The sequence below is a fragment of the Carya illinoinensis genome, chromosome 5 (assembly GCF_018687715.1).
Source record: "Carya illinoinensis cultivar Pawnee chromosome 5, C.illinoinensisPawnee_v1, whole genome shotgun sequence".
NCBI classification, from domain to species: Eukaryota; Viridiplantae; Streptophyta; class Magnoliopsida; order Fagales; family Juglandaceae; genus Carya; species Carya illinoinensis.
This window is the reverse complement of record NC_056756.1, coordinates 12,476,769-12,499,086: the sequence shown is the minus strand read 5'-3', so window position 1 is coordinate 12,499,086 and position 22,318 is coordinate 12,476,769. Positions and strand designations below refer to the sequence as shown.

The following is a 22,318-nucleotide window of genomic DNA, read 5'->3' as shown; positions in this document are numbered from 1 at the left end:
TTCTGTTAAGGGTATGATGCAACCATACACAATATAGGCCCCTAGCCAGAATACCTATAATTTGCATTCCCACGTACACTAAGCTATTGTGAGTAGCTGGGCATGTATGCATGCATGTCTGATAGACAAAAAAATCATGTGTGGATTCAGACAATAAGTGTGCGAAGAACCAAATAGTACTAGCTTATCATGAGCCAGCTGGTTAGATACAATCACAAGTGAGTATGTGACACCCTAACAAACCTTTATGTTTTCAGACCATAGGTACTTATTGCCAAAAAATTTACCCAAGGAGATTGTGTATAATTGAGAAACAAGAGCAATAAAGATCTCAAGGGAAATATAAAGGTTTGGGGCTGCTCACGAAACGTCAACATCTTACCTAATAATATTCTCCACAACAATCATGTCCTCTGTTCGTATGCTTTTTCATTACAAAGAATGTCCAAAAAAACATAAAAACTTTCGGTTATTCATTGAAGGAGAAAATGATGATGGGTTATCATTTGTGCAATACTGTTTACAAATTCCATACAAACTAATTAGAGTGTTGAATTAATGGCATTTTAAGCAACTAATTTCATTTATTATAAATCTAAATGCTAAATCTAATACAGGGGTATTTTCAGAACAGAGGGCTGGTCTACCATTTCGTTAAAACTAAAAAACAACCAAAATCTGATTGTTATCCTTCAGCTTTTTTTCCTGTCTAAATAGCGGGCATATGCAGATAATATAACTCCAGAAATCTAGATTCAGTCAAGCAATTACCACTCAAATCTGTTGTGACAACCATATCATAATATTTTCCCTCAAATCGTATACAATCATACAAAAGTTTCTATAATGGTACACAATCATACAACCGATAGATAGAGAACACGGAGGGAGAAGAGAGAGAGGCTTACTGTGTATATCAATTGAGAGAGAGAGGGGACGCACCCACTGATTTCCGGCTGAAGAGAGGGTTCTGGAGTCTAGGGCATCATCACAATTAATAGGCACCAATCGGTGAGGTTGCGTTGGTGGGGCGGATCCTATGCTCCCTGCGAATTCGCCGCCGTCTATAGGGAGAGGGCCATGGTGATTATCGCGAGGTAGGGCATAGGGGGATGGTTGGGGAAGAAAGGAAAGGGCGTGCAGGGAAAACAAAGAAAGGGGAAAGGGAAGATGGGTCTCGCGGGGTAACGCGGGGATTATGCCTGGTTTCTATTATTTTTCTATCAATACCGGCCACTTTCAGTCGTCGCAAAAAGCATACATCATCGTGGCAAATAAACAACTACCGACGGATACAATAATGTGAGACCTCATAACCTTTTGCGATTAAGTCCTTATCATGGCAAAAGAAAAAAATTCTACGTTAAAGGATATAACCCATGAGGACCAAGTTTTTATTTTCACTTTTTTTCCTACTAATTCCAGTGGTGGCAAAAAATATATTTGTTAGTGATAAAAATTCCTTTTCCCACTAAATTATTCTCACCGAACTAAACTCATGGTAAAAAGTATGTTTCCTTTCCACGACTAGTTTTGGAGAGAATTAGTGGATGTTTGCCACCCTCTTGTGTCATGGAGAAAGAATTGGTGGCAAAAACCTCAAATTGTTGTAGTGTTGTAATGTGATCTTCAAACTTTTAAACTTGTCATTTTGCACCCCACTTCAAGTCATAAGTTAGAGTAATATTATATATAGTCGTGAAATGTACAAGTATCGTATAATTATTTTAAAAAACTAGGATTCATTATTAAGAAATTAATTTTTTTATGTGAGTCCCGTATTTATTCACTTTTTTTCAAAATGATTGAGCAATACTTGCACACTCACGACTGCAAGTATCATTTCTCTTTATATAAACAAACCAGCTCGTGAGTTGAGATAAAATGAAATAAACTTTGAAAGTTAAATAAAATATTATTAGAATATTATTTATTAATATTCTTTTTATTTTAAAATTTAAAAAAATTAAATTATTTATTATATCTTCTATGAAAGTTTATAAAAATTATAATAATTCAGATAAAATGAAATGACTTAATATGAATTTTGAAACCAAATCTCTGTTTAGTTTTCCATTCATTAATCAAAGCTACTAAAAAGTAGGAGTATCAAATCATGTTAACGGGTCATATTCGTGTCGTGTCAAAGTATATATATTATACTATATAACTCAACCTTAACTCGACCCGATAAACTTATCATGTCAAAATTTCAAACGCTAACACGACACATTAACATAACGGGTCATGTCGTATCAACCAATTTTGACCCATTAATAAACATTAAGAAATAGGTTAACATGACACAATACGGCCCGTTTTAAACTATTGATGTAAATAGGTTGAATAAGCACGAAATTAACCAATTTAACTTGATTAAATTTAGCGTAATTTTATATAAATTTTAAAATCACAATATTTATAAAAATTATAAATCTAACTATAAGTCCAAAATTACAATCTATACATTAAAAATATTAAAATTAAAATTCTAACAATTTTACTTTTAGGTATAAAGATATAATTATAACTTTAACTTTCTTAACGTGTAATAACGGGTCAAAACGGGTTGACTCGTTATCAATCTGTTAAGTAATCGTGTCTTAACGAGTCAATTTATTTTAATCTGAATTCGTTAAGACTAAATCCTAATCTGTTATTATTATGTCGTGTTTATATTAGATTAACGAGTCGTGTAATATATTAGACTCCAACTAAAAAAAGCAATCAAAACCTCGGAGAATGGAAAAAAAAAATCTCAAAACAATATTCGAGAGACGGAAAATTAAGAACTGTAATTAATGGACGACAACATTGTTGGCTGTTGGGTATAAGGACAGAGACTTTTCCCAACCTCACGTGACCTTTTTTGTTTTATCATCTAATCCTTTGAAATAAGAATTACCCGGCAGTTGGAATATAATTATAAACTCTTGATTGTCTTTACGACCGAGCGAGTACCACCAAACTACCTTTTATAACGCAACGTCAAATCTCACGTTCCTATAGTTATCAATTGTCCAATCTAAGTCCAAAAAAAAAAATTCTTATTGCAGCTCTTATTTCACCACTCATTTCCCAACTCATCTTTTGACAAATCAAAATGATATCATAAAGATATCAAATTATTTCCCCACTATAATCCAAATCAATTCTCCAACAAGGGTGGCTAGCTGTCACACGTTTAATTAGCTGTCAAGTCCTACCCATAATTTTAGACAAAAATAAAGACATCCTTTAAAACAAAACGAAAAAAAAAAACGATGCTTCATAGACCAATGATCGGTATGGAAAAGTGTACCGATCAATATTATTTTTAAAAAAAATTATTTGTGTATATATTTTAAAAAATAATATTAAAAAATAAACATGCACATATATTCGTACTAAACATTTTCTTAAAAAAAAAAAAAAAAAAGCAAAAGATGACTCATCCGTGTAAGCATTAAGATGATCTCGACGGAATGGTTGACCATCCTTTTTGTTTATTTTTGTCTGTGTTGTGAAAACTTTTTATCTTTTTATAGTAATAATTATTTTTAATTGGTAGATTGAGAGGATTGACGAATTGATAAGAAGGCTTGGGTGGTCAAGATTTAAGGAAATCGAGTCTAATAAAAATCACTAGTTTTTGTACTCTTACAACATATTAGGAAGAATAATATTATCGAAAAGTCTAAACGCAGCCATGGGGTAAACAGAATTTATTTGGAAAGTTATATATTCCTTGTATTCGATATTTGTATATATACATACAAGTGTGGCTATACATTATAACGGAAAATATAAGATTTTAGGAATTGTAAAGTTGTACAACAGTTACAAGAAATCAAGCATTTAATCACTACAGCGGGAGATCACACAATTGAAGGTGTCAATCATTTCAAATCTGATTTTTGTGCATGATCACTTATACACCCCCACAAGATGGACGTGCTGTCGAGGACTCCAATCTTGGACCTAAGAGTCTGTTTGGAATTGAGTTTGAAAGCTTAAAAAATATTTTTAATTGTTTAAAAGCTCTTTTAAAGAAAAAATGATATATTTGGTAAATTTATAAAAAGTGTTTTAATCACTTAAAAAAGCTGAAAATCTACTTTTTAAAAAAGTATCAAATTGAAGCTTTTATCGAAAAGCTCCTGCAGATAACTGTATATTTTAAAAAAAAATTAATATAACTAATTTTAAAAGTGCTTTAGAGACATGGTTACTAAACAGTAAATGATTTTTTAATAGTAGAGCTTGTTATATAATTTAAAAGCTATAAGCCCTAAAGTTATAAGTTATATTTCTCACTACAATCCCAAACATACACTAAGTGAAGTAAATCTGGCTTTTGGAATCATTTTTGTTAGAAGGTCAGCAAGTTGTTCATGGGTGGAAACGTAACTAACATCAAGTAGACCTTTGTTGACATAATCTCGGACAAAATAAAGGTCAATGGCAATGTGCTTCATCCTAGAATGCATTACTAGATTTAGGTTGAGTTGAGTTGCCCCAATATTGTCACATAGTATGAGTGGAGTTTTGGAAAGAGGGAAGTGAAGCTTAGATAACAAGGATTTGAGCCACGCAATTTTTGATGTGGTGGCTGCAAGTGATCGATACTCAGCTTCTATTGATGATCGTGCAATGGCTCATTGCTTGCGAGTGCCCCTTGAGATTAAGTTACCACCAAGGAAAATGAGATAAGCTGTGGTGCTTGATCTGTCATCAGAATTTCCCGCCCAATCAGCGTTGGAGTAAGCTTGGAGTGTGGATGCACTAGTGTGATTAAGTTGGAGGCCATGATGAATGGTGTGTTTGAGGTAGCGAAGAATGCGTTTGGCTGCAGTCCAGTGGATAGCTGTTGGTTGGTGCATGAACTGAGCTAATTTGTTGACTGAGAAGGCGATGTCCGGTCGAGTGAATAATAGATATTGGAGTGCACCAATGACTTTTCAGTATTCGGTAGCATTAGTAGGATCGGTTCCATCTTGAAGTTTGAGATTAATACTTGTGCTTTGAGGTGTGTGAACTTCTTTGGCACCATCCATCTTAACCCGATCAAGGAGGCTACGTATATACTGTTGCTGGCTGAGGAACATGCCAGTTGACGTTGGAATTATTTCAATACCAATAAAAAAATGAACCTGTCCCAAGTCTTTAAGAGAAAAAATTTTGCTGAGCTTTGTAATGATCTCATGGACAAGAGAAGTGTTGCTGCCAGGGATGAGAAGGTCATCAACATAGACCAAGAAGTATAGAGTATGGCCACCTGCATGATAAATAAATAGAGAGGGTATGGCCACCTGCATGATAAATAAATAGAGAGGAGTCCGATTTGGACTGGGTGAAATTCAACTCAAGCAGAGCACCTTTGAGCTCATTGTACCATGCACGTGGGGCTTGTTTTAAGCCATAGATGAATCTCTTCAACCTACAAACATAATTAGGAAAATTGGTATCAACAAATCCACGGGGCTGCGCCATGAATACATTTTCCTCAAGTATTCCATGTAGGAAAGCGTTGTTAACGTCAAGTTGATGAATAGGCCAGCGATGCATAAGAGCAATTGACAGAATTGTTCGAATAGTAGTGGGCTTGACAATGGGACTGAAAGTTTCGTTGTAATCAATACCCGGTCTTTGATGGAAGCCTTTTGCAACAAGGCGAGCTTTGTATCTATCGATACTTCCATCAAATTTTCTCTTGATCCAGAAGACCCACTTACACCTAATTAAATTTTGAGAAGCTTGAGGGGGAACTAAGTCCCATGTACCATACTTAACCAAAGCTATGAACTCTTGTGACATGGCTTGGCGCCATTGAGGATGCTTTAGTGCTTGAGTGACACAAGTTGGTTCAAGTGATTCAGGAAGAGAATGTTTGGTGACAAGGTACATGTGTTTAGGCTTGTGAATATTGTTCATGGATCTAGTGGTCATCTTATAAGGAGGTGAAGGTGCAGGTGCAGCAACTATAATGGAGTGATTGGTGCATGTTGTAGAGGTTGATTGTAAAGGTTGTGAAGGTGAAGTAGATAGCATACCTGAGGATGGCTATGGCGAAATAGGTAGTGCAGGAGAGCGATGTTCTTCAAGAAATGTGAGAGATGGAGGCACGTGCTTAACTGGTAGAACATTTGGGATAGGGCCAAAGAAATCTACTGCAGTTGGTGTTTGTTTGTTGCTGTCTGAAGTGAGTTGAAGCTGTTTATGTCCTGAGTTTGAGAGAGAGGGAAATGTGTTTTCATCAAACACGACATGACGAGAGATGTAGAGACGATGGGTCTTGATATCGAGACACTTGTAAGCACTTTGAGTTAGAGAGTAGCCGAGAAAGATGCAGCAAGTGGATTTGGGATCAAGTTTGCTTTTGTTATATGGTTTAAGCCATGGATAACATAGACAACCAAACGTGCGGAGCTTGAGATAATTTGGTGGGGGATGAGTGAGAGATTCAAAGGGAGTTTTGTCATGTAAGAGAGGAGTGGGCATTCGGTTTATTAGATAGCATGCTATCTCAAAGGCGAAGGACCAATAGGATAATGGAAGTTTAGAGTGATGGAGAAGGGTAAGTCCAATTTCGACTAGGTGACAGTGGCGGCGTTCGGAGACACCATTGTGTTGAGGTGTGTGAGGGGGGTTATAAGACTAGTGATACCGTGTTTGGCGAGGAAGGGATGAAGTTTAAGATACTTGCCACCATTATCAATGTAGAGATGCTTGATGGTAGTGTTGAATTGATTTTTGATGTAATTTTGAAGGTTAATGAAAATACTCTCAACATCAGATTTTTGTTTGATTGGATAGAACCAAGTGAATTTTGTGAAATGATCAATGAATATAACGTAGAAACGATAACTATTGATTGAAGTAATTGAAGATGGACCCATACATCCGAATAAAGTAATTCAAATGGCTTAAAACTAGTCATGGACGAGATGGAAAAAGGTTGCAGGTGGCTTTATTACATTGACAAGAAACACAGAGACTTTTATGGGAAGTCGAAGATTTTTGTATAGGTAAATCAAATGAACGAACAACTTGAGTGACAATTTTGGTGGAAGGATGACCCAATCGTGAATGCCAACCATCAAGAGACATGCAGACACTAACAAATGTCGTAGGTGGTTTATGCAGGACATGAGTTGATTAAGGCATATAGTAGATTCCATCCTCACATTTACCTTGAAGTAGAGGCACCCCCATGCTCAAATCCTTTACAGAGAAAGAAAAAGGATTAAATTCAACAGAACAATTGTTAGAAGAGGTGAATTTATGAACAGAGATAAGATTGCGATGAATGGAAGGAACACAAAGAAGGTCTGTAAGAGCAAATGTTTTACAAGGTGTGGTGAGATTGGTTGAACCAACGTGTGTGACATTCAAATCTGTGCTGTCCCCAATGACAACCTCGTCGGGTCCTTCATACTCAGAGTGCATAGTCATGTTTTGGAATTCAGATGTGATATTATGAGATGCGCCTGAGTCAAGCATCCAATAGTTGGGTTTGGGTTGAGGCATGATTGTGCAATTTGCTTGTGCCAAGACGCGACGAAGCTTGCGGCATTCTATTACAGCGTGGCCATGGAATCCACAAAAGTGACAAGTCTTTCCTAATTGGCGGCGTCTTTGAGCAGAATCAGTAGAGGAGTTGTTGTTGGGCTTGGACTGAGAAGGACCACCAGAATTTCCAGGTCTAGAGTATGTCTGTTTCTTGTCATTCTTTTGAAAGGAGCGATTATTGTACCTGTGTTGAGAGACGTTAGCTGTAATAACAATAGAATTGGAAGCATGTTCCAGACATTGCAAGTATCACTCATGGCCAAGGAGCAGGTCATAGAGTTCTTCAAATGTAAGAGAGGTTGCACGGGTGCGAATTGGTGCAATAATCTCACGGTACTCCAAACCAAGACCATTAAGAATGTATAGCGTAAGGTCGTCATTTGTCACAGGTGTATCGATGAGTGCTAACTCATCTGCGATGCTCTTTATAGAGTGAAGGTATTTTGTGATGGACCGAGACCCACGTTGAAGGAGAGTGAGATCCTCCTTGAGTTGCATAACTCGAGTGCAAGAACGACTAGCATAGAGTCGTGTGAGGGTCTTCCATGCATCCATGGACGTCTCAGCAGTAGGGGTGTCAAATTATGTTAACAGGTCGTATTCGTGTCGTGTCAAAGTATGTATATTATACTATATAGCTCAACCCTAACCCGACCCGTTAAGCTTACATGTCAAAATCTCAAATCCTAACATGACCCATTAACATAACAGGTTGTGTCAACCCGTTTTGACCCATTAGTGAATATTATAAAATAGGTTAATACGATATAATACAACTCGTTTTAAACTATTTATGTAAATGAGTTAAATAAGTCCGAAATTAACCAGTTTGACCTGATTAAATTTAACATAATTTTATATAAATTTTAAAATCACAATATTTATAAAAACTATAAAACTAACTACAAGTCCAAAATTATAATCCAAACAATAAAAATATCGAAATTAAAATTCTAACAATTTTATTTTTAGGTATAAGTGTATAATTATAATTTTAACTTTCTTAACGTGTCATAACGGGTTGACCCATTAAGCAATCGTGTCTTAACAGGTCAACCCGTTTTGACCCAAATCCGTTAAAACTAAACCCTAACCCATTATTATCGTGTCGTGTTGGTTTTGGGTTAACGGGTCGTGTAACATATTGTCACCCCTATTCAGCAGTAGCAATATGAGAGATAATACCCTCAGAAACACCAGCAAGAATGGCGTTGAGCAGGAGCTTGTCCTGTCGGATTCAATGTGAGTATGAAGCCTTGACAGAGGCTTGTTCAGCAGTGGAGACACCACTGAGAGAAGGGCATGGTAGGGTACCATCAAGATACCCCATAAGGTCATAACCAATGAGGAGAGATTCAAACTGACACCACCAAGCAAGAAAATTGGTCGGTGTCAGCTTGTGAGGAAGCTGGGCAGCAGCGCTAATAGCAACAAGAGGCGTAGAGCTTTGAGGATTAGAGGAAACAAATATATTATTTTCAGCCATAGTAGTGAGTAGGATCTGCTCGTTGGAGCTTTGCAATCTCTGATACCATAAACAGGATTTATTTGGAAAGTTATTTATTCCTTGTATTCGATATCTGTATATATACATACAAGTGTGGCTATATATTATAACAGAAAATACAAGATTTTAGGAATTGTAAAGCTGTACAACAGTTACAAGAAATCAAGCATTTAATCACTACAGCTGGAGATCACGCAATTGAAGGTGTCAATCTTTCCAAATCTGATTTTTGTGCATGATCACTTGGGGCCTCCCCGAGGACGGTATCCGGCGTGGACTAAAATGCCCCATTCTGAATGTTTTTGAGACTCTTCTTCTCCATTCGCTAGAGAACACGAACCCTTCCCTCCCCGTTCCCCAAAACTGGCCTCTCTCTGGAGGTGTAGCCATAGAAAGGCGAACTTGAAAAAGAACAAAAAAAAAGAACCCAAAAAGGATGAGATATGCAGCCGAAGTTGATAATCTTATCATTGTTCTACTTATGGTTCACCCAAAAGGGTGCATCAGCACACATGTGAGTATACACAGACTCACCACAAAAGCGACCCACTTGAAAACAACCAAAAAAAAAAAAAAAACCCATAAACGAAAAGATGAGATCTGTAGCCCAGAAAGCCAAACTTTAAAAAAAAATATATATATATATATGTATATATATATACACAAATATTTACGATTTCCAAACCTGAGAGATGAAGAGGTCGGCTTAAAAGGATGAAAAAGATGAGATCTACGATTTCCAAGCCTATGAGATGAAGAGGTATGAGAGAAGGAATTAACATTGTTTCCCGCTATTTTGCTTTTCATTTTTCTTCTGCTTTTCATTTTTTTTAAATATAATTGATGATGTGGCAAAATGCCACATCAAAGGCTTTCGCGCGAAGGCATGATTTTATGACTCTCTCTAGTATTATTTTAATATTATATACAGTTATAGAATGTGTAAATATAATATAGTTATTTTGAAAAAGAATAAAAATTTTTATTAAAAAATTAATTTTTTTATATAAATTTGATATTAATTTATTTTTTATCAATAGTTAAACGATATTTATATATTGTAAATATTATTATTTTATTAAAAAATTCATTAAAAAGCCACGTGGCTGCTGGTAAAAGCACAGCGTGGGTGACATTCATGATTCTTGTTGACTTGCTTTTTTTGGTTCGTTTTCTTCGAATCATTATTGTTGGCTCCTTGCCGTGCTTTTAAGGCTCAAAGATTGCCTTCCAAAAAAAATAAAAAAAGGCTCAAAGATCGATGAAAAACACAATGTTCATGGATTAATTGGATGATATTAAGTTCTCGTTCCTTTTGTAATATGAGATAAAATAAGATAAAATAAATTAATATTAAAATTAAAAATTAAATAAAATATTATTAAAATATATTATTTTAAAATATGAGATAAAATAAGATAAAATAAATTAATATTAAAATTAAAAATTAAATAAAATATTATTAAAATATATTATTTTAAAATTTAAAATAATTATAATAATTAAATAAAATAAGATAAAATAAAATGAGATGTTTTATAAGAGTGAACAAGATTTTCTTTTTATTTTTTTACCATTTAGTATGAGTACTGTACATAACAAAATCAGATTTTACTTTTAAAAACTTTAATGACATATAGAATTGTTCAAAATTTTAAAAAATTAATAAGTTAATAAAGTGATACTATTATATTAATAAAAATATTTTAGTCATAAAAAGATTCAATAAAATAAATTTATAAATTAACACAATTTGATATAATACTTTAAGTTATAAATTTATTTTTATTATAAAATAAATTTAATATATTATATAAAATCACATCAATTTATATATTTATTTTTATATGACTTTATGATTGTAGAACTTATCTTACGTTAATCTTAGGCCTTGTAGAACTTTCACAAAGCTTTTTGCACAAAGAGTCGCCCTTTTTATTAGTCGGCGGTCCGGACTTTTAGTTTTACGACAGTTTGCCACATGGAACCTAAAGGTTGTGCTGGGCTTTATGCCACCACGGAGAGATTCGTGATCTCTACATTTGACCAAAATTGCCCTTCTCATTCCTCCAAAATAACACAGGTGTCTTTCCACGTCCGTCTGACCTAACTAAACAAATTGCAGGCTCACCATTAAGAAAGTGGGTGACACAAAATTCCAAATAGCGTCGGCAGTTTCTTTTTCTTAAAAAATTGATCAAAATAATAGCTTTTTTTAATCTGTTAAAAGGCTTTGACCATACTTAACTACCCTGAGTCCGTTGCAAGTTTGGCCGAAAGTCAATTTTTCTTTTCAAAGTTAGAAAAATCATTATAGGATTATATAAAAATAAATTTATAAATTAATATAATTTTAAATAATTAAATTCTACTAAAAATAATTATTAAAAAAGATAGTTATAACTGTAAATTATGTAATCATTATATTATCACTTTAAAATAAATAATAAAATTTAAGATTTATATAAAAAAATTAATTTTTAATAATAGATTCTACTATTTTTTAAAACGATTACATAATATTCATGTATTTTATGATTATATGTAAAATTATTCATTCTTTATGAATTTCATTAAAATTTAATATGATTGACTATATTAATTTTTTTAATATGAAATCAATTATATTAATAAAATAAAATAAAAATACGTAAAAATGATTAAATATTTAATTTTTATTTTCTTAAATAGGCCAAATACTTAAGGGTTAGTGAAGTAATGTGTAAAATGAAATAAGGAGCGCGGCTTTTACGTAATTTCTCATCTAGCTCACCCATACACAGAGTCGTGAGTCACGTATACTCGCTAAAAAAATGTTGGGAAGTGGCTCTCTTTCTCAGTCTCTGTCTGTGTCTGTCTCTCGCAGCTTTCTGAGGGTGAAAAAACTAAATGCTAAGTAAAGGCGAAGATAGATTTATTGGTAGGAGTAGGAGCGATTTGGGCGTAAAGATGAGCATGGTTAGGACTCAGGGAAGCTTCCTCGCTATCCGTACTCTATCCCCTTCATCGTCGATGCCCCGATGCTCTCACGGTTCTGCTTCTTCAGGTAACACACCGGCCCCATTCTTTGCGACTTCTGACAATCAATATCTCTGTCTAATCTGATATTCTTTTTCTGAAACGTCCTCTATATGGATCTATAAGCAAAAAAACGGTAACGTTGGCTCGGTTTTCTCTGGATTGTTTTCTAGTTGAGTAACACACTGTAACAGATATATTTGGATCCATTTTTTGCCTAGTTTCTTTGATATTTACAGTCTGAGAGAGTACCGGCGACAAACCTTTTTTACGCGTGCGCGTGTGTTCTTCTTTTAATGTAGTTTTGATTGCTTGCACCATACTTTCCGATTCATAATCTTAGACCTTTGTGATAGTTTTGGGTTTTTGCTTGGGAACGAAAGCTTTAAATATATCTGGTGGAGAGAGAGAGAGAGAGAGAGAGATTTGGGTCAGTTTCGGTGCCGGATTACGCGGCTGTCAGGATATTGTGGTAAGATTAGTGGACCGGACAGTCCAATGCATGCAATCATTGACCATCCATACCATCTCGTGTCCCGTCTCAACGCGGGCCCCAAATCATGCTTACGGTTTCTCACTGGGGACATCTAGAGGCTAGTTTTAGTATTTAGTTTTGTAGAAAATTTATCTATTTTGTTCTGAAGGAACAGGCCTACGTTATTTGTCATTTATACTTCTTCTTATAATTTATTTATTTTTTTATTAATTTACGTTGTAAAGTAGTGGGGCATGAGACTTTATTTAATGCGAGTATGCTCATTACTGTCGTCTGTCGCTCGAGTCCGACAAAATAAAGTAAGATGGGTTAGACATGGGCTGAGCTGGAACCTGGGACCGGGACCCGGTCCGACCACATGGTGTGTCCACGTGAGCACTTGATCCAATCTGGTCGGATTATGCCACGCACGGGCTCAGAGGGGGCGCGAGTACGCACGTTATCATACTCACCTCGAATGAGAATACCAGTCGACTGTAATGAATTCATAAACTAGATGGCCAAGGGATGCATCATGCAGTCTATTGTTGGTAGCAGTTATTTGAGTTACTTCACGACGCCATTAATATGATAAGATGTGTCTAACTGTAATTTTCACAAGGCGATTTATTGGAAATTCAAGCTTAAGTTAGGGACTCTTGCATGCAGATGATGCAACTTATGGGACGCCTACATGGATTGGTAAAGGCCTTACATGTGTTTGCTTCAAGCGAAAGGGCAATTATGAGCGGATCTGCATTAACATGACACCTAAACAGGCAAGTATGTATAGAGATGATCAAGACTGTAAAATAAACATTAGGAGCGAAATAAGTTAGAACGACAAAGGGGAAAAAAGAAAAAGGAAATATCATACATGTGTAGTTTTTGTTGCTGCTTACTGAAAAATGATTGGTCGATGAAGAGAATTACAAAAAAACTGTTTTTTGATATGATATGTTAAATTGAGACATTTTTTTTATTATAAGATAGATCTAATGTACTATATTGAATCATGTGAGTTTGTAAGCAATCTTGTTTTGGCCTTACCATTTATCATATAGATTAATTTCGTGGGACTGGTAATATTCTCAGGTTTTGTGACTCTTTCTGGTTTTTCAGTTAGTGCTGTTCTGGCATATATTTGTCTCCATTGGGGCTGTTATACCATCTTGAAAAGATTTGCTCGCCATCTTGCAGGAAGAAAGACTGAGAAGATTGAAACACCGAATGAAGGTTTACTTTGATGCTTCTAGGCCAGATCACCAGGTGTAATGTTTATCTTCTTAAATTTAATGCAGCATTCGCACTTTTTATTTGTAGACTTGTCCAATGATGACAACCCATATTGAAGCATCAGAAATGGAATGGTCTTCTCTCACTGCTAATTCTCTGCTATGGCATAATTTTGGTTTTGGTTATATTTCACTTTGTTGTTCAAGTAAATATTTCTTTCAGGATACTCATTAAGAAAGTTTTACTGGTATAGGATGCTTTGAAAGCTCTATGGTCTGCTACATACCCTGGTGAGGAGCTCCATGGTCTGATATCTGATCAATGGAAAGAAATGGGGTGGCAGGGTAGAGATCCATCAACTGATTTCAGGTTCATTTCCAAGTCTTGCTATCACTGTGCCTCTGCATTTTGCTCTCCCTGATCATTTTGGGGGTCCACGTATTCAGTTGCTCTTGAAAATTTTACTTGTACAGAGGAGCTGGATTCATTTCTTTGGAGAATCTGTTGTTCTTTGCAAAGACCTTTTCGGTAAGATCCTAACCTGGCTCTTCAATGTAAAGTTCAGAACAGTCAGGGCTAATGATTAATTTTGGAAACAAGTCCTGTCAGCAAGACATTATATAGGTTTTTCTTTTGCCATCGCAGGCATCTTTTCAACGTCTATTGAAAAAGCAAGGAGGAAAGCGAGCTGATTGGGAATATCCATTTGCCGTTGCTGGTGTAAATATCACTTTCATGATCATGCAAATGCTTGATCTCGATGCCTGTAAGAGCACACAGAATTCATTTCTTCCAGATTTTAATACTTGCATCTTGCATACGAGTAGGCCATTCCTCATTCTCTGGCCTGTCAAAACGGGAGTTCTAATGAGTGATGACTTCATTCTCTCGTAAAAGACCTAGATAAACCATATGACAGGAAATTTGTATGTTTTTTTCTTTTTCTTTTTTCCTTTTGAGGTATAATGGTAATACTCGTAGTTTCATTGTTGGCAGCAAAACCCAGGACTTTTATCAGAGCCGTGTTCTTGCAGATGTTGTCGGGTAAGAGGTTGCGCCAGTAATTAGTAGGAAAGGCAGCTTGAGGGTAGTTTATGGGCTTAAGCAAGCACTATGTCTTGCTAAATGTAGCCTTTTCCATGATGTCCTTGATGTTCTTCTCATTTGTGTTTCCAGAAAATGAGTGGGCCTTTGACTTGCTGTATTGTGTGGCTTTCGTGGTAATGGACAAACAATGGCTCGATAGAAATGCTACATACATGGAGTTCAATGTGAGGAAACCATGCTATCGTTTTTATTTATGCTCACAACATTCATACCTGCTTTATTAAGGCATAAATCTAAGCTTACTGACCATATGAAGAAACATGTTTCTTCAATTTACAAACGTGTAAAGAAAAAAAGGAGAGAGGAAAGCAAACAAAACAATTCTTCTGAATTTCACGTATGATTATTTAATATATATGAAAATAATTTTATGGGACTTTTATGCTGAATGATTCTGACTAGAGTGTGTAATTGTATAGGATGTTCTAAAGTCCACTCGGACTCAATTGGAAAGGGAACTTCTTATGGATGATGTCCTACGGATAGAAGACATGCCTTCTTATAGTCTTCTCTGTTAATGGTAGTCTACCCGAAAGCAAGAGTGCAGGAATTCTGAGACCAGTTGAGTCCTTTCTATCCACGGATGACCTTAAAGTTGTAAAATCTCTCTCTCTCTCTCTCTCTCTCTCTCTCTCTCTCTCTCTCTCTCTCTCTCTCTCTCTCTCTCTCTCTCTCAATACATCATACGTACAAAGGCAGTTACCGAGACTTTCGTATGTAACATTGTAACTGCAATAGTTTTCACCACCATGATTAGCGATATTGTACTTTATGATTTTGAGTGAGCTGCCACTGTTTGTTATGATGTAATTAGCGACTACTGATCAGAATACAAGTTGGATACTCAGGTAACCCAGCTTTGACTGCTGATGAAATATGTTATGTGAACATCTAATTCATACCCAAGCCACTCGTATATATCAAAACATGTCTAAATTCTATTCAATTGGTTGCTTGATTCTTTGATTTCATGTGATGGATTGGTTTACGTCCCCACGTACGTGTGAGACTTACTAGAAAGTTAATCATTACATATCATCAATTGTTTCGCTTAAATTGGTATCACTCAAATCATCTCAGTAATTGGTATTACACTGGACTCCCCTTCTCTCTATCTTTCGTCTCCGTCCTTCAAGAACAAACAAAATGGTCGGTTGTACAGCAAAGGGAAAACGATCCCCACACATTTATGGCAATGAAGGGAAAAGTTGTTGATTACGCATTATCCTTCAGACCTTACTTTAATGTAGGCATTATGATACCATCGCATACGGCTCCTCTATCGAATTCTGAAGCACCCCAACAAGACTTTTATTGGCATCCATGTCGTCAATTGCCTGCTTCTCCCACGCTATAACGGAGAACTTGTCCAATAATGGCGTTCTTGCTGTGCAGCAACTGCAAAACAACGTAATGGCATCCACCCTATTGGCTTCCACTGCTCGGACAAATGGGAATTTCTTGTGTTTGGAGATGAAAGCGAGCTTGGCTTCTCCATATTGGTCTGCTTCTTCGTGGCTTTCCTATTCAAAGTGCAGTCAATAAGGTACTGCAGGCCTGCAAGCAACCTCAGCAAACTGCCCTTCAAGAACATGTTATCCGATCAGCACTATCTCTCTCACAACTGATTACGTAGCCAGTACCATGAATAGGAGCCAGCTATTTCTGGTCTTTAGTCTTGCAAGCCTTCTACTTTTCCTTCCCTATTTGTTGTTGAGATCTTTGGATCTACCCCCATGTTGCTTTCCTGCTTTGTCTTGCTTTCCATGCTATGTCCTGGATGTCACATTTGAATCTGAGTGGGCTGTTGCTGTTTCTGATGATGACCACCTCAAGGACGAGGAACTCGGAAGGGAAACTTGAAATTGACCACCAACGTGTTGGGTCTGTATTAACATTTTTAAGCAAGACAGCATACAGGATAGTATAGCATAGGATGGCTACAAGGTTGGATGAAAGGAAAGAGTATTCCAGCGAAGTTCTACAAGTTTATTGAAAGAAAATAAGAGCAATCCCAATTCAAATCATTAAGTTGCACATCCAGTTGTTCTAGCTTGTACCATTATCTCAACAAGCACCTGATTTTAGCATGCTTAGTAAATTTAGTGCCTACTGTCATTTTATGTTTTAAAAGTAAATACACACCTCAGTTTTTTTTTTTTTTTCCCTATTCTGTTGATCTCATGACCACGCTATGGGGCTTGAATTCATCACTCAAACAAGATAATGATAAAGAGTTTGAATTTTACCAGTAATATCCATCAGTCTTAAGTAATCTTACGCTCATAAATCAAGTAAACATACCTCCTCATAGCTCCGGCGAAGGTCCTATCACCCCTTTATAGCAACATCATGTTCTGATAAAGCACATCTTACCGGCCAAGCTCTCACAAGTCACTCGTCAAACAAACCTGTTACCAGTCTTTACCTGGGAGTCCAAACGAAAGATATATCCCTACCAAAATCTGCAAACAAACCCCCACCTGAATCCAAATGCCCTCATTGAGCAGAAGTTGGTATAAAATTTAAGGCGCCAAGAGTTCCTTTCGAGAGCATGGCCATGAAATACAGTTCAATTTGGTTTGCAAGGTCAACTAAAAATTGGTACTTGGAGAAGGGAAATATGGGCGAGGCGCACTTAGTAAAAACATGGCCCGTGGGAGGCTAAGACAACCATTTTTTTTTTTTATAAGTATGGGAGGCTAAAACAATTAGAGGGGACACATCAAGTTTGAGATTCAATGCATAGGATATCGACCCCACTGTAACCATCGGCTCGTGGCAGACATGTTCCTTGTAACTAAGTTGGGACACCAATCGACTTGCTCTTGTAAAGTTTCAATCCTGTTGGGACTTCACTTGACAACTATCACAAGGAAGATTTGCACGTTAATTCACAGCGATGCAACATCAAGAAAATAAGAAAGCTATCACAGAATCTCAGCAAAACTAAGCACTCAACAGCATCCATATCATCACTACACAGATTTTCTTTCCAAATCAGATTACTAGGAGTCTATGCTGCGACTTTTCAACGACTTAGCAACCTCCCTCCACAGCAGGATACAAACCGAGAAAATCTTCATATAATTCTGATACATTTCAAACACCATAACCTTAGTAATTTGCACGTCTTCACCGTAATTTAAAAAGGAAAAAGGTCTAGTTCCAATAGATGGTGGCTGGGCCCAAATTATTCCCTATCTACATGTAAACTTGTCTCAAAACTCGTCAATTTATATAAATATATAAATAAATAAAAAATAAAAAGAAGAAGAAGAAGAATCAATCAGTAGATCCTAGCTTAGGACCAAGAGGCAAGAATACCTTGCGATTGCACCTCCAGGAAGTCCTGGTTGTATGAGTCCTCATCCTCCTTGAGACCAACGAATGAAAAAAAAAAAACCTACAAATAAGAGAGTAACCAACAGGAAAAAGGGAAACAGAAGAAAACCCATTGATTCTGTGAATCAAGTGATGAAAAAAAAATTTGGACCATTTCTCGATTTGTGCGTGTCATCCTTGCGCAGGGGCCATGCTAATCTTCTCTGTATCGTTCCAATTTTATCGGATGTCCCCGAAGGGACGATCTGACTCTCGCTTGTTTACGCTCATAAACTGTTCGAGATTTATGTAATTGAACAATGTGGGACTTAGTTGGATTCCAACAGAAGCTCCGGTTTGGTTAGCTTTTATCCTACACGCGTCAGCATCAGCGTCAGAAGTGAAAAAAAACTTTCCGGGGCATCTTGTGTACGTACCAATCTCGCTGTCTACCATGCGAGGACCAGCACTAATTTCTTTACTGATTTTCCATTCTAATCGCAACTAATTATTTTTCAAAGAAGAATGGTAAGTCTAAAAAAATGTACCAAATTCACACAAGATTTTTATAAAAAAAATTTACATCTCATTATAAAGAAGTGGGAAAATTTATTTTTTTATTTTTTGGAAGTTTTTTCACAAAAGACTTGCACAAAAATTATGCATTTGAGATTTATTCTTGGCATTATGGCAGTAGGAAATCATATCAAGGCATTTCGCTCTTTCACGTTAAATTAACAATGTTCACATGTACAGAAACGTGGGCAAAACAAGGATGCAATCAAAATTGTACTAAATTATAGCAATTGCCACTGCGTTGAAGATTTTCAAATCAAGGTATTTCGCTCCTTTCCTCTCTCATAGTTTCATTCCATGGCTCTTGCGGTGCTTTTCATGTCGTTGCAGAGCATTGTCATCGGAAAGTTGGCATTTTTCCAAACTCCACAAGAAAATTCAATTAGAGCTGAGAAAAGATTACCACTAGTGGCAAAATTTTCTTCACAGAAAAAATAATGGCTGCAAACGCCACCGCTCCATATTTGGTCTAGAAAAAAAATACAACAGCATCCCCAGTTGGTCATTTAGTGGAACAGTTTGGTATGTAACTTCAGGTCCCGACACCTCATTGCCGGGAATTTGACCATGTTGGGTCAGGGTAGCAAAATCTACCAGGCTTTCAAATCCGACAGGAACTACATGGACTATGTTCTCCCACATTCATCCTCGTTCCGGAGAGTGAAAAGTTGAAAACTGTTCCCAATGACAATATGTAAAGGAAATATGAGAGCCACGCTTAAACAAAATCAGCTAATAATCCATATTGTAAGAATAATATTAAAATAAATAAATAAATCATTAGAACCACTTCCAAGTTCCAAGTTCTAACTAAACCAAACCCGAGTGTTGCATAGCTAAATCTTTGATTCTAGCTATCTATTCACTAGTTGTTGCAATATTATTCTCAGCAGCTTCTTAAAATCTTAACAATGCTCCCAATCCACGTTTTTTTTTCTGATACGATACCCCATCCACAAAATCAATTGACTAAAGCAATTTTTAAGCATTAGTCAGAACAAGCACCTGTACCTACAAAAACTGCTTGCTTATAGAGTCAGTTTACGCCTTAAATCTTTGCACAGATGAAGCACACATACTACAACTACTTGTACCATAAGGGGCACCAAGACTTGCTGGAGGAAAAGAACATCAAACGAGAACCCAATCATAAGGTGTTTAGATGAACAGAAAAACAAATAAATCAATGAATATGTCAATTACACTAGTCTAATAGCTTAACTGGTCGTTTAGCAATAAATTTTGCCAGTTCAATTGCAGGCAACCTGCTAGTGAACAGTGGATTTGAGGTGGGTCCAGCATTTCTCAAAAGCTCCGGAAAGAGGATTTTTCTAAATGAAGAACCAAATGAAATGCAATCTTCACTCCCGCAATGGTCTGTCATAGGAACAGTGAAATACATAGACTCTAAGCACTACTTGGTCCCCGAAGGCAGGGCAGCTGTCGAAATCATCTCAGGCGGTCCCTCTGGAATCCTAACCACAGCACTGCTCACCAAGGATTCTACCTGTACTCTGGAGTTCACAATGGGGGATGCTAATGCTTCGTGTATTGGAAACACACACAAAATGCACAGTCGGTGCAGACCGTGGGTGCACTTAGCATCCCCTTTACTAAATGATTAACCAAATGAAATGCAATCTTCACTCCCGCAATGGTCCGTCATAGGAACAGTGAAATACATAGACTCTAAGCACTATTTGGTCCCTAAAGGCAGGGCAGCTGTCGAGATCATCTCAGGCGGTCCCTCTGGAATCCTAACCACAGTTGGGGCCAACTCAGGGGATGCTAATGACTCATGTTTTGGAAATTTCATGAGTTGGGCCAACGCAGGGATGATCATTCAGAATTTGACAATGACAAGCCAAGGCAATGGTTCTGCCTATAATCACTCTTATGACATTCAAGACAGACTCAAGTCCAACTCCTATCAGTTGGTTTGGTGAGCTTCAATGAGAGCAGAAAAAGTGATCACGTGTTCTGCGGACCTGTGCGTGTGCGTACTCCTTCATTATGAATGAACACTCCTAATGATGATAAGAAGCTATAGTCAGAAAGAGTAATTTAATACCGGAAAATAAATATTCTGGAACATCCCTCGAATCTCCGAGCCAGTAAAGAAGATTTCCACACCTACAAAAATCATTTCTATGTTCTCCTCCCTCTGAAAGAATAACTAGCCAGTCCTAATGTTCTAAAACAACACCTCGTGACACAAAAACCTCAAAAGCTTCAACTGTAGAGAAACATCTCGAGCTTCGATATTCAAAATAACAACATCAACACTCGTAATTGCCAAACTGCCCTAACTTCAATATGTACTAAATTAAAATTATAATTTGGAGAAGCAGAAAAGAAACCCTAGTTTCACAATGACTCGCGCGGAATCCCAAATAAGACATGAAAGATCTCAGCTTTACCCATTGAGCACCAGTACGATTGAAAGAGAACTTGATCAAAGAGAGTGAGATACTGAGAGGCATAGCCGCAAAATCGCAGAGCGAAATTTAACGAAAAAAATTTGGACCATTTCTCGATTTGTGCGTGTCATCCTTGCGCAGGGGCCATGCTAATCTTCTCTGTATCGTTCCAATTTTATCGGATGTCCCCAAGGGGACGCTCTTCTTCTGCCACGCTTCGCCTCATAAACATGTAATTCATTTTGTAACTAGTCGATGTGGGAGAAATTGGAAGCCAGCTACATATAACAATTCAAAATAGGTAGACGATGTGAGCCTCATTGGCTTCCAACTAGAAAGGATGATTTTTGCTTTTCGTCTTCACCAATGAGACTGCACGCCTACGCATCCTGGTTGTGGACTCGGGCTGACTTTTCCTTTTGATATTTGAAGGAGGTTTTGAAGGAAAGTGCTCAGGGAACTAGGACTTTTCTTTAGTTTTTTTTTTTTTTTTTTTTTTCTCCGATTTTTTCTCAAATCGATATATATTTTATATTTCCATCCAATCACATATTATATTATTAAAAACTAATATATATATATGTGAGTGATTTTAACTATACGATATTTTGTTATTAAAAATCTTATTTATCATCTATTTTATTAGCATCATTTCAACATCTCATAATATAATATTAAATATTTTTTATATCAATATAATATTAAATAATTAATTCACTAGTTAGACATAATAAATAGTCTGTAATTAATAAAAAGGACCATGAGTATTATTAGTTGCAGTTTAGATAATGAGTTAAGATGAAAGTTAAAAGTTGAATAAAATATTATTTTTTAATATTATTATTTCAAAATTTGATTTGTTAATATATTTTATATAAAAATTTAAAAAAATATAATAATAAGATGAAAGAAGATGAAACACTTCATATATTCAAATGGAGATTTTGTTTCAATAAGAACAATACTCTTATGTGATAGAACGATTCCAAAGCATTCATAAAAGAGAATTATATAATATATTAGCAAGTCAAGTGCTCCTTATCTTGACGTGAGTATATTAACATATCGCTAGGTTATGCATATGAAATAAAATAAGAAGTTTGT

At 36.2% G+C, this 22,318-nt stretch overlaps 1 protein-coding gene, 2 long non-coding RNA genes and 2 other non-coding genes across 9 annotated transcripts; 1 reads left to right on the top strand and 4 right to left on the bottom strand.

Annotated features, from left to right (window-relative positions):
• The first annotated feature begins 11,839 nt into the window (after positions 1–11,839).
• Positions 11,840–15,840, top strand: LOC122309146 (ELMO domain-containing protein A). 3 transcript variants are annotated; one of them, XR_006242360.1, is made up of 10 exons: positions 11,840–12,104; positions 13,221–13,330; positions 13,752–13,820; positions 14,041–14,156; positions 14,261–14,315; positions 14,433–14,553; positions 14,784–14,831; positions 14,964–15,058; positions 15,314–15,497; positions 15,548–15,840. XR_006242360.1 is itself a non-coding variant. In XM_043122516.1 (9 exons), exons 1-9 carry the CDS (start codon positions 11,948–11,950, stop codon positions 15,410–15,412), a joined length of 870 nt encoding a protein of 289 aa, XP_042978450.1. In that variant the 5' UTR covers positions 11,840–11,947; the 3' UTR covers positions 15,413–15,840. The 3 variants fall into 3 exon arrangements, 1 of the variants encoding a protein (XP_042978450.1); XR_006242359.1 differs by having other exon boundaries at positions 15,540–15,840; XM_043122516.1 differs by having other exon boundaries at positions 15,314–15,840.
• Positions 15,813–18,557, bottom strand: LOC122309147. 3 transcript variants are annotated; one of them, XR_006242363.1, is made up of 3 exons: positions 18,391–18,557; positions 18,222–18,270; positions 15,813–17,986 (listed from the first exon to the last, which is right to left on the bottom strand). It is a non-coding gene; the product is annotated as an uncharacterized LOC122309147 (long non-coding RNA). The 3 variants fall into 3 exon arrangements; XR_006242362.1 differs by having other exon boundaries at positions 18,222–18,557; XR_006242361.1 differs by having other exon boundaries at positions 15,813–17,760; positions 18,222–18,557.
• LOC122312026 lies at positions 18,379–18,481 on the bottom strand. The gene has a single exon (XR_006242939.1). It is a non-coding gene; the product is annotated as a U6 spliceosomal RNA (small nuclear RNA).
• Positions 18,558–18,879: 322 nt separating the features above from the next.
• LOC122309148 lies at positions 18,880–21,796 on the bottom strand. Its single transcript, XR_006242364.1, has 2 exons — positions 20,017–21,796; positions 18,880–19,909 (listed from the first exon to the last, which is right to left on the bottom strand). It is a non-coding gene; the product is annotated as an uncharacterized LOC122309148 (long non-coding RNA).
• On the bottom strand, positions 21,310–21,412 carry LOC122312028. The gene has a single exon (XR_006242942.1). It is a non-coding gene; the product is annotated as a U6 spliceosomal RNA (small nuclear RNA).
• Positions 21,797–22,318: the final 522 nt, after the last annotated feature.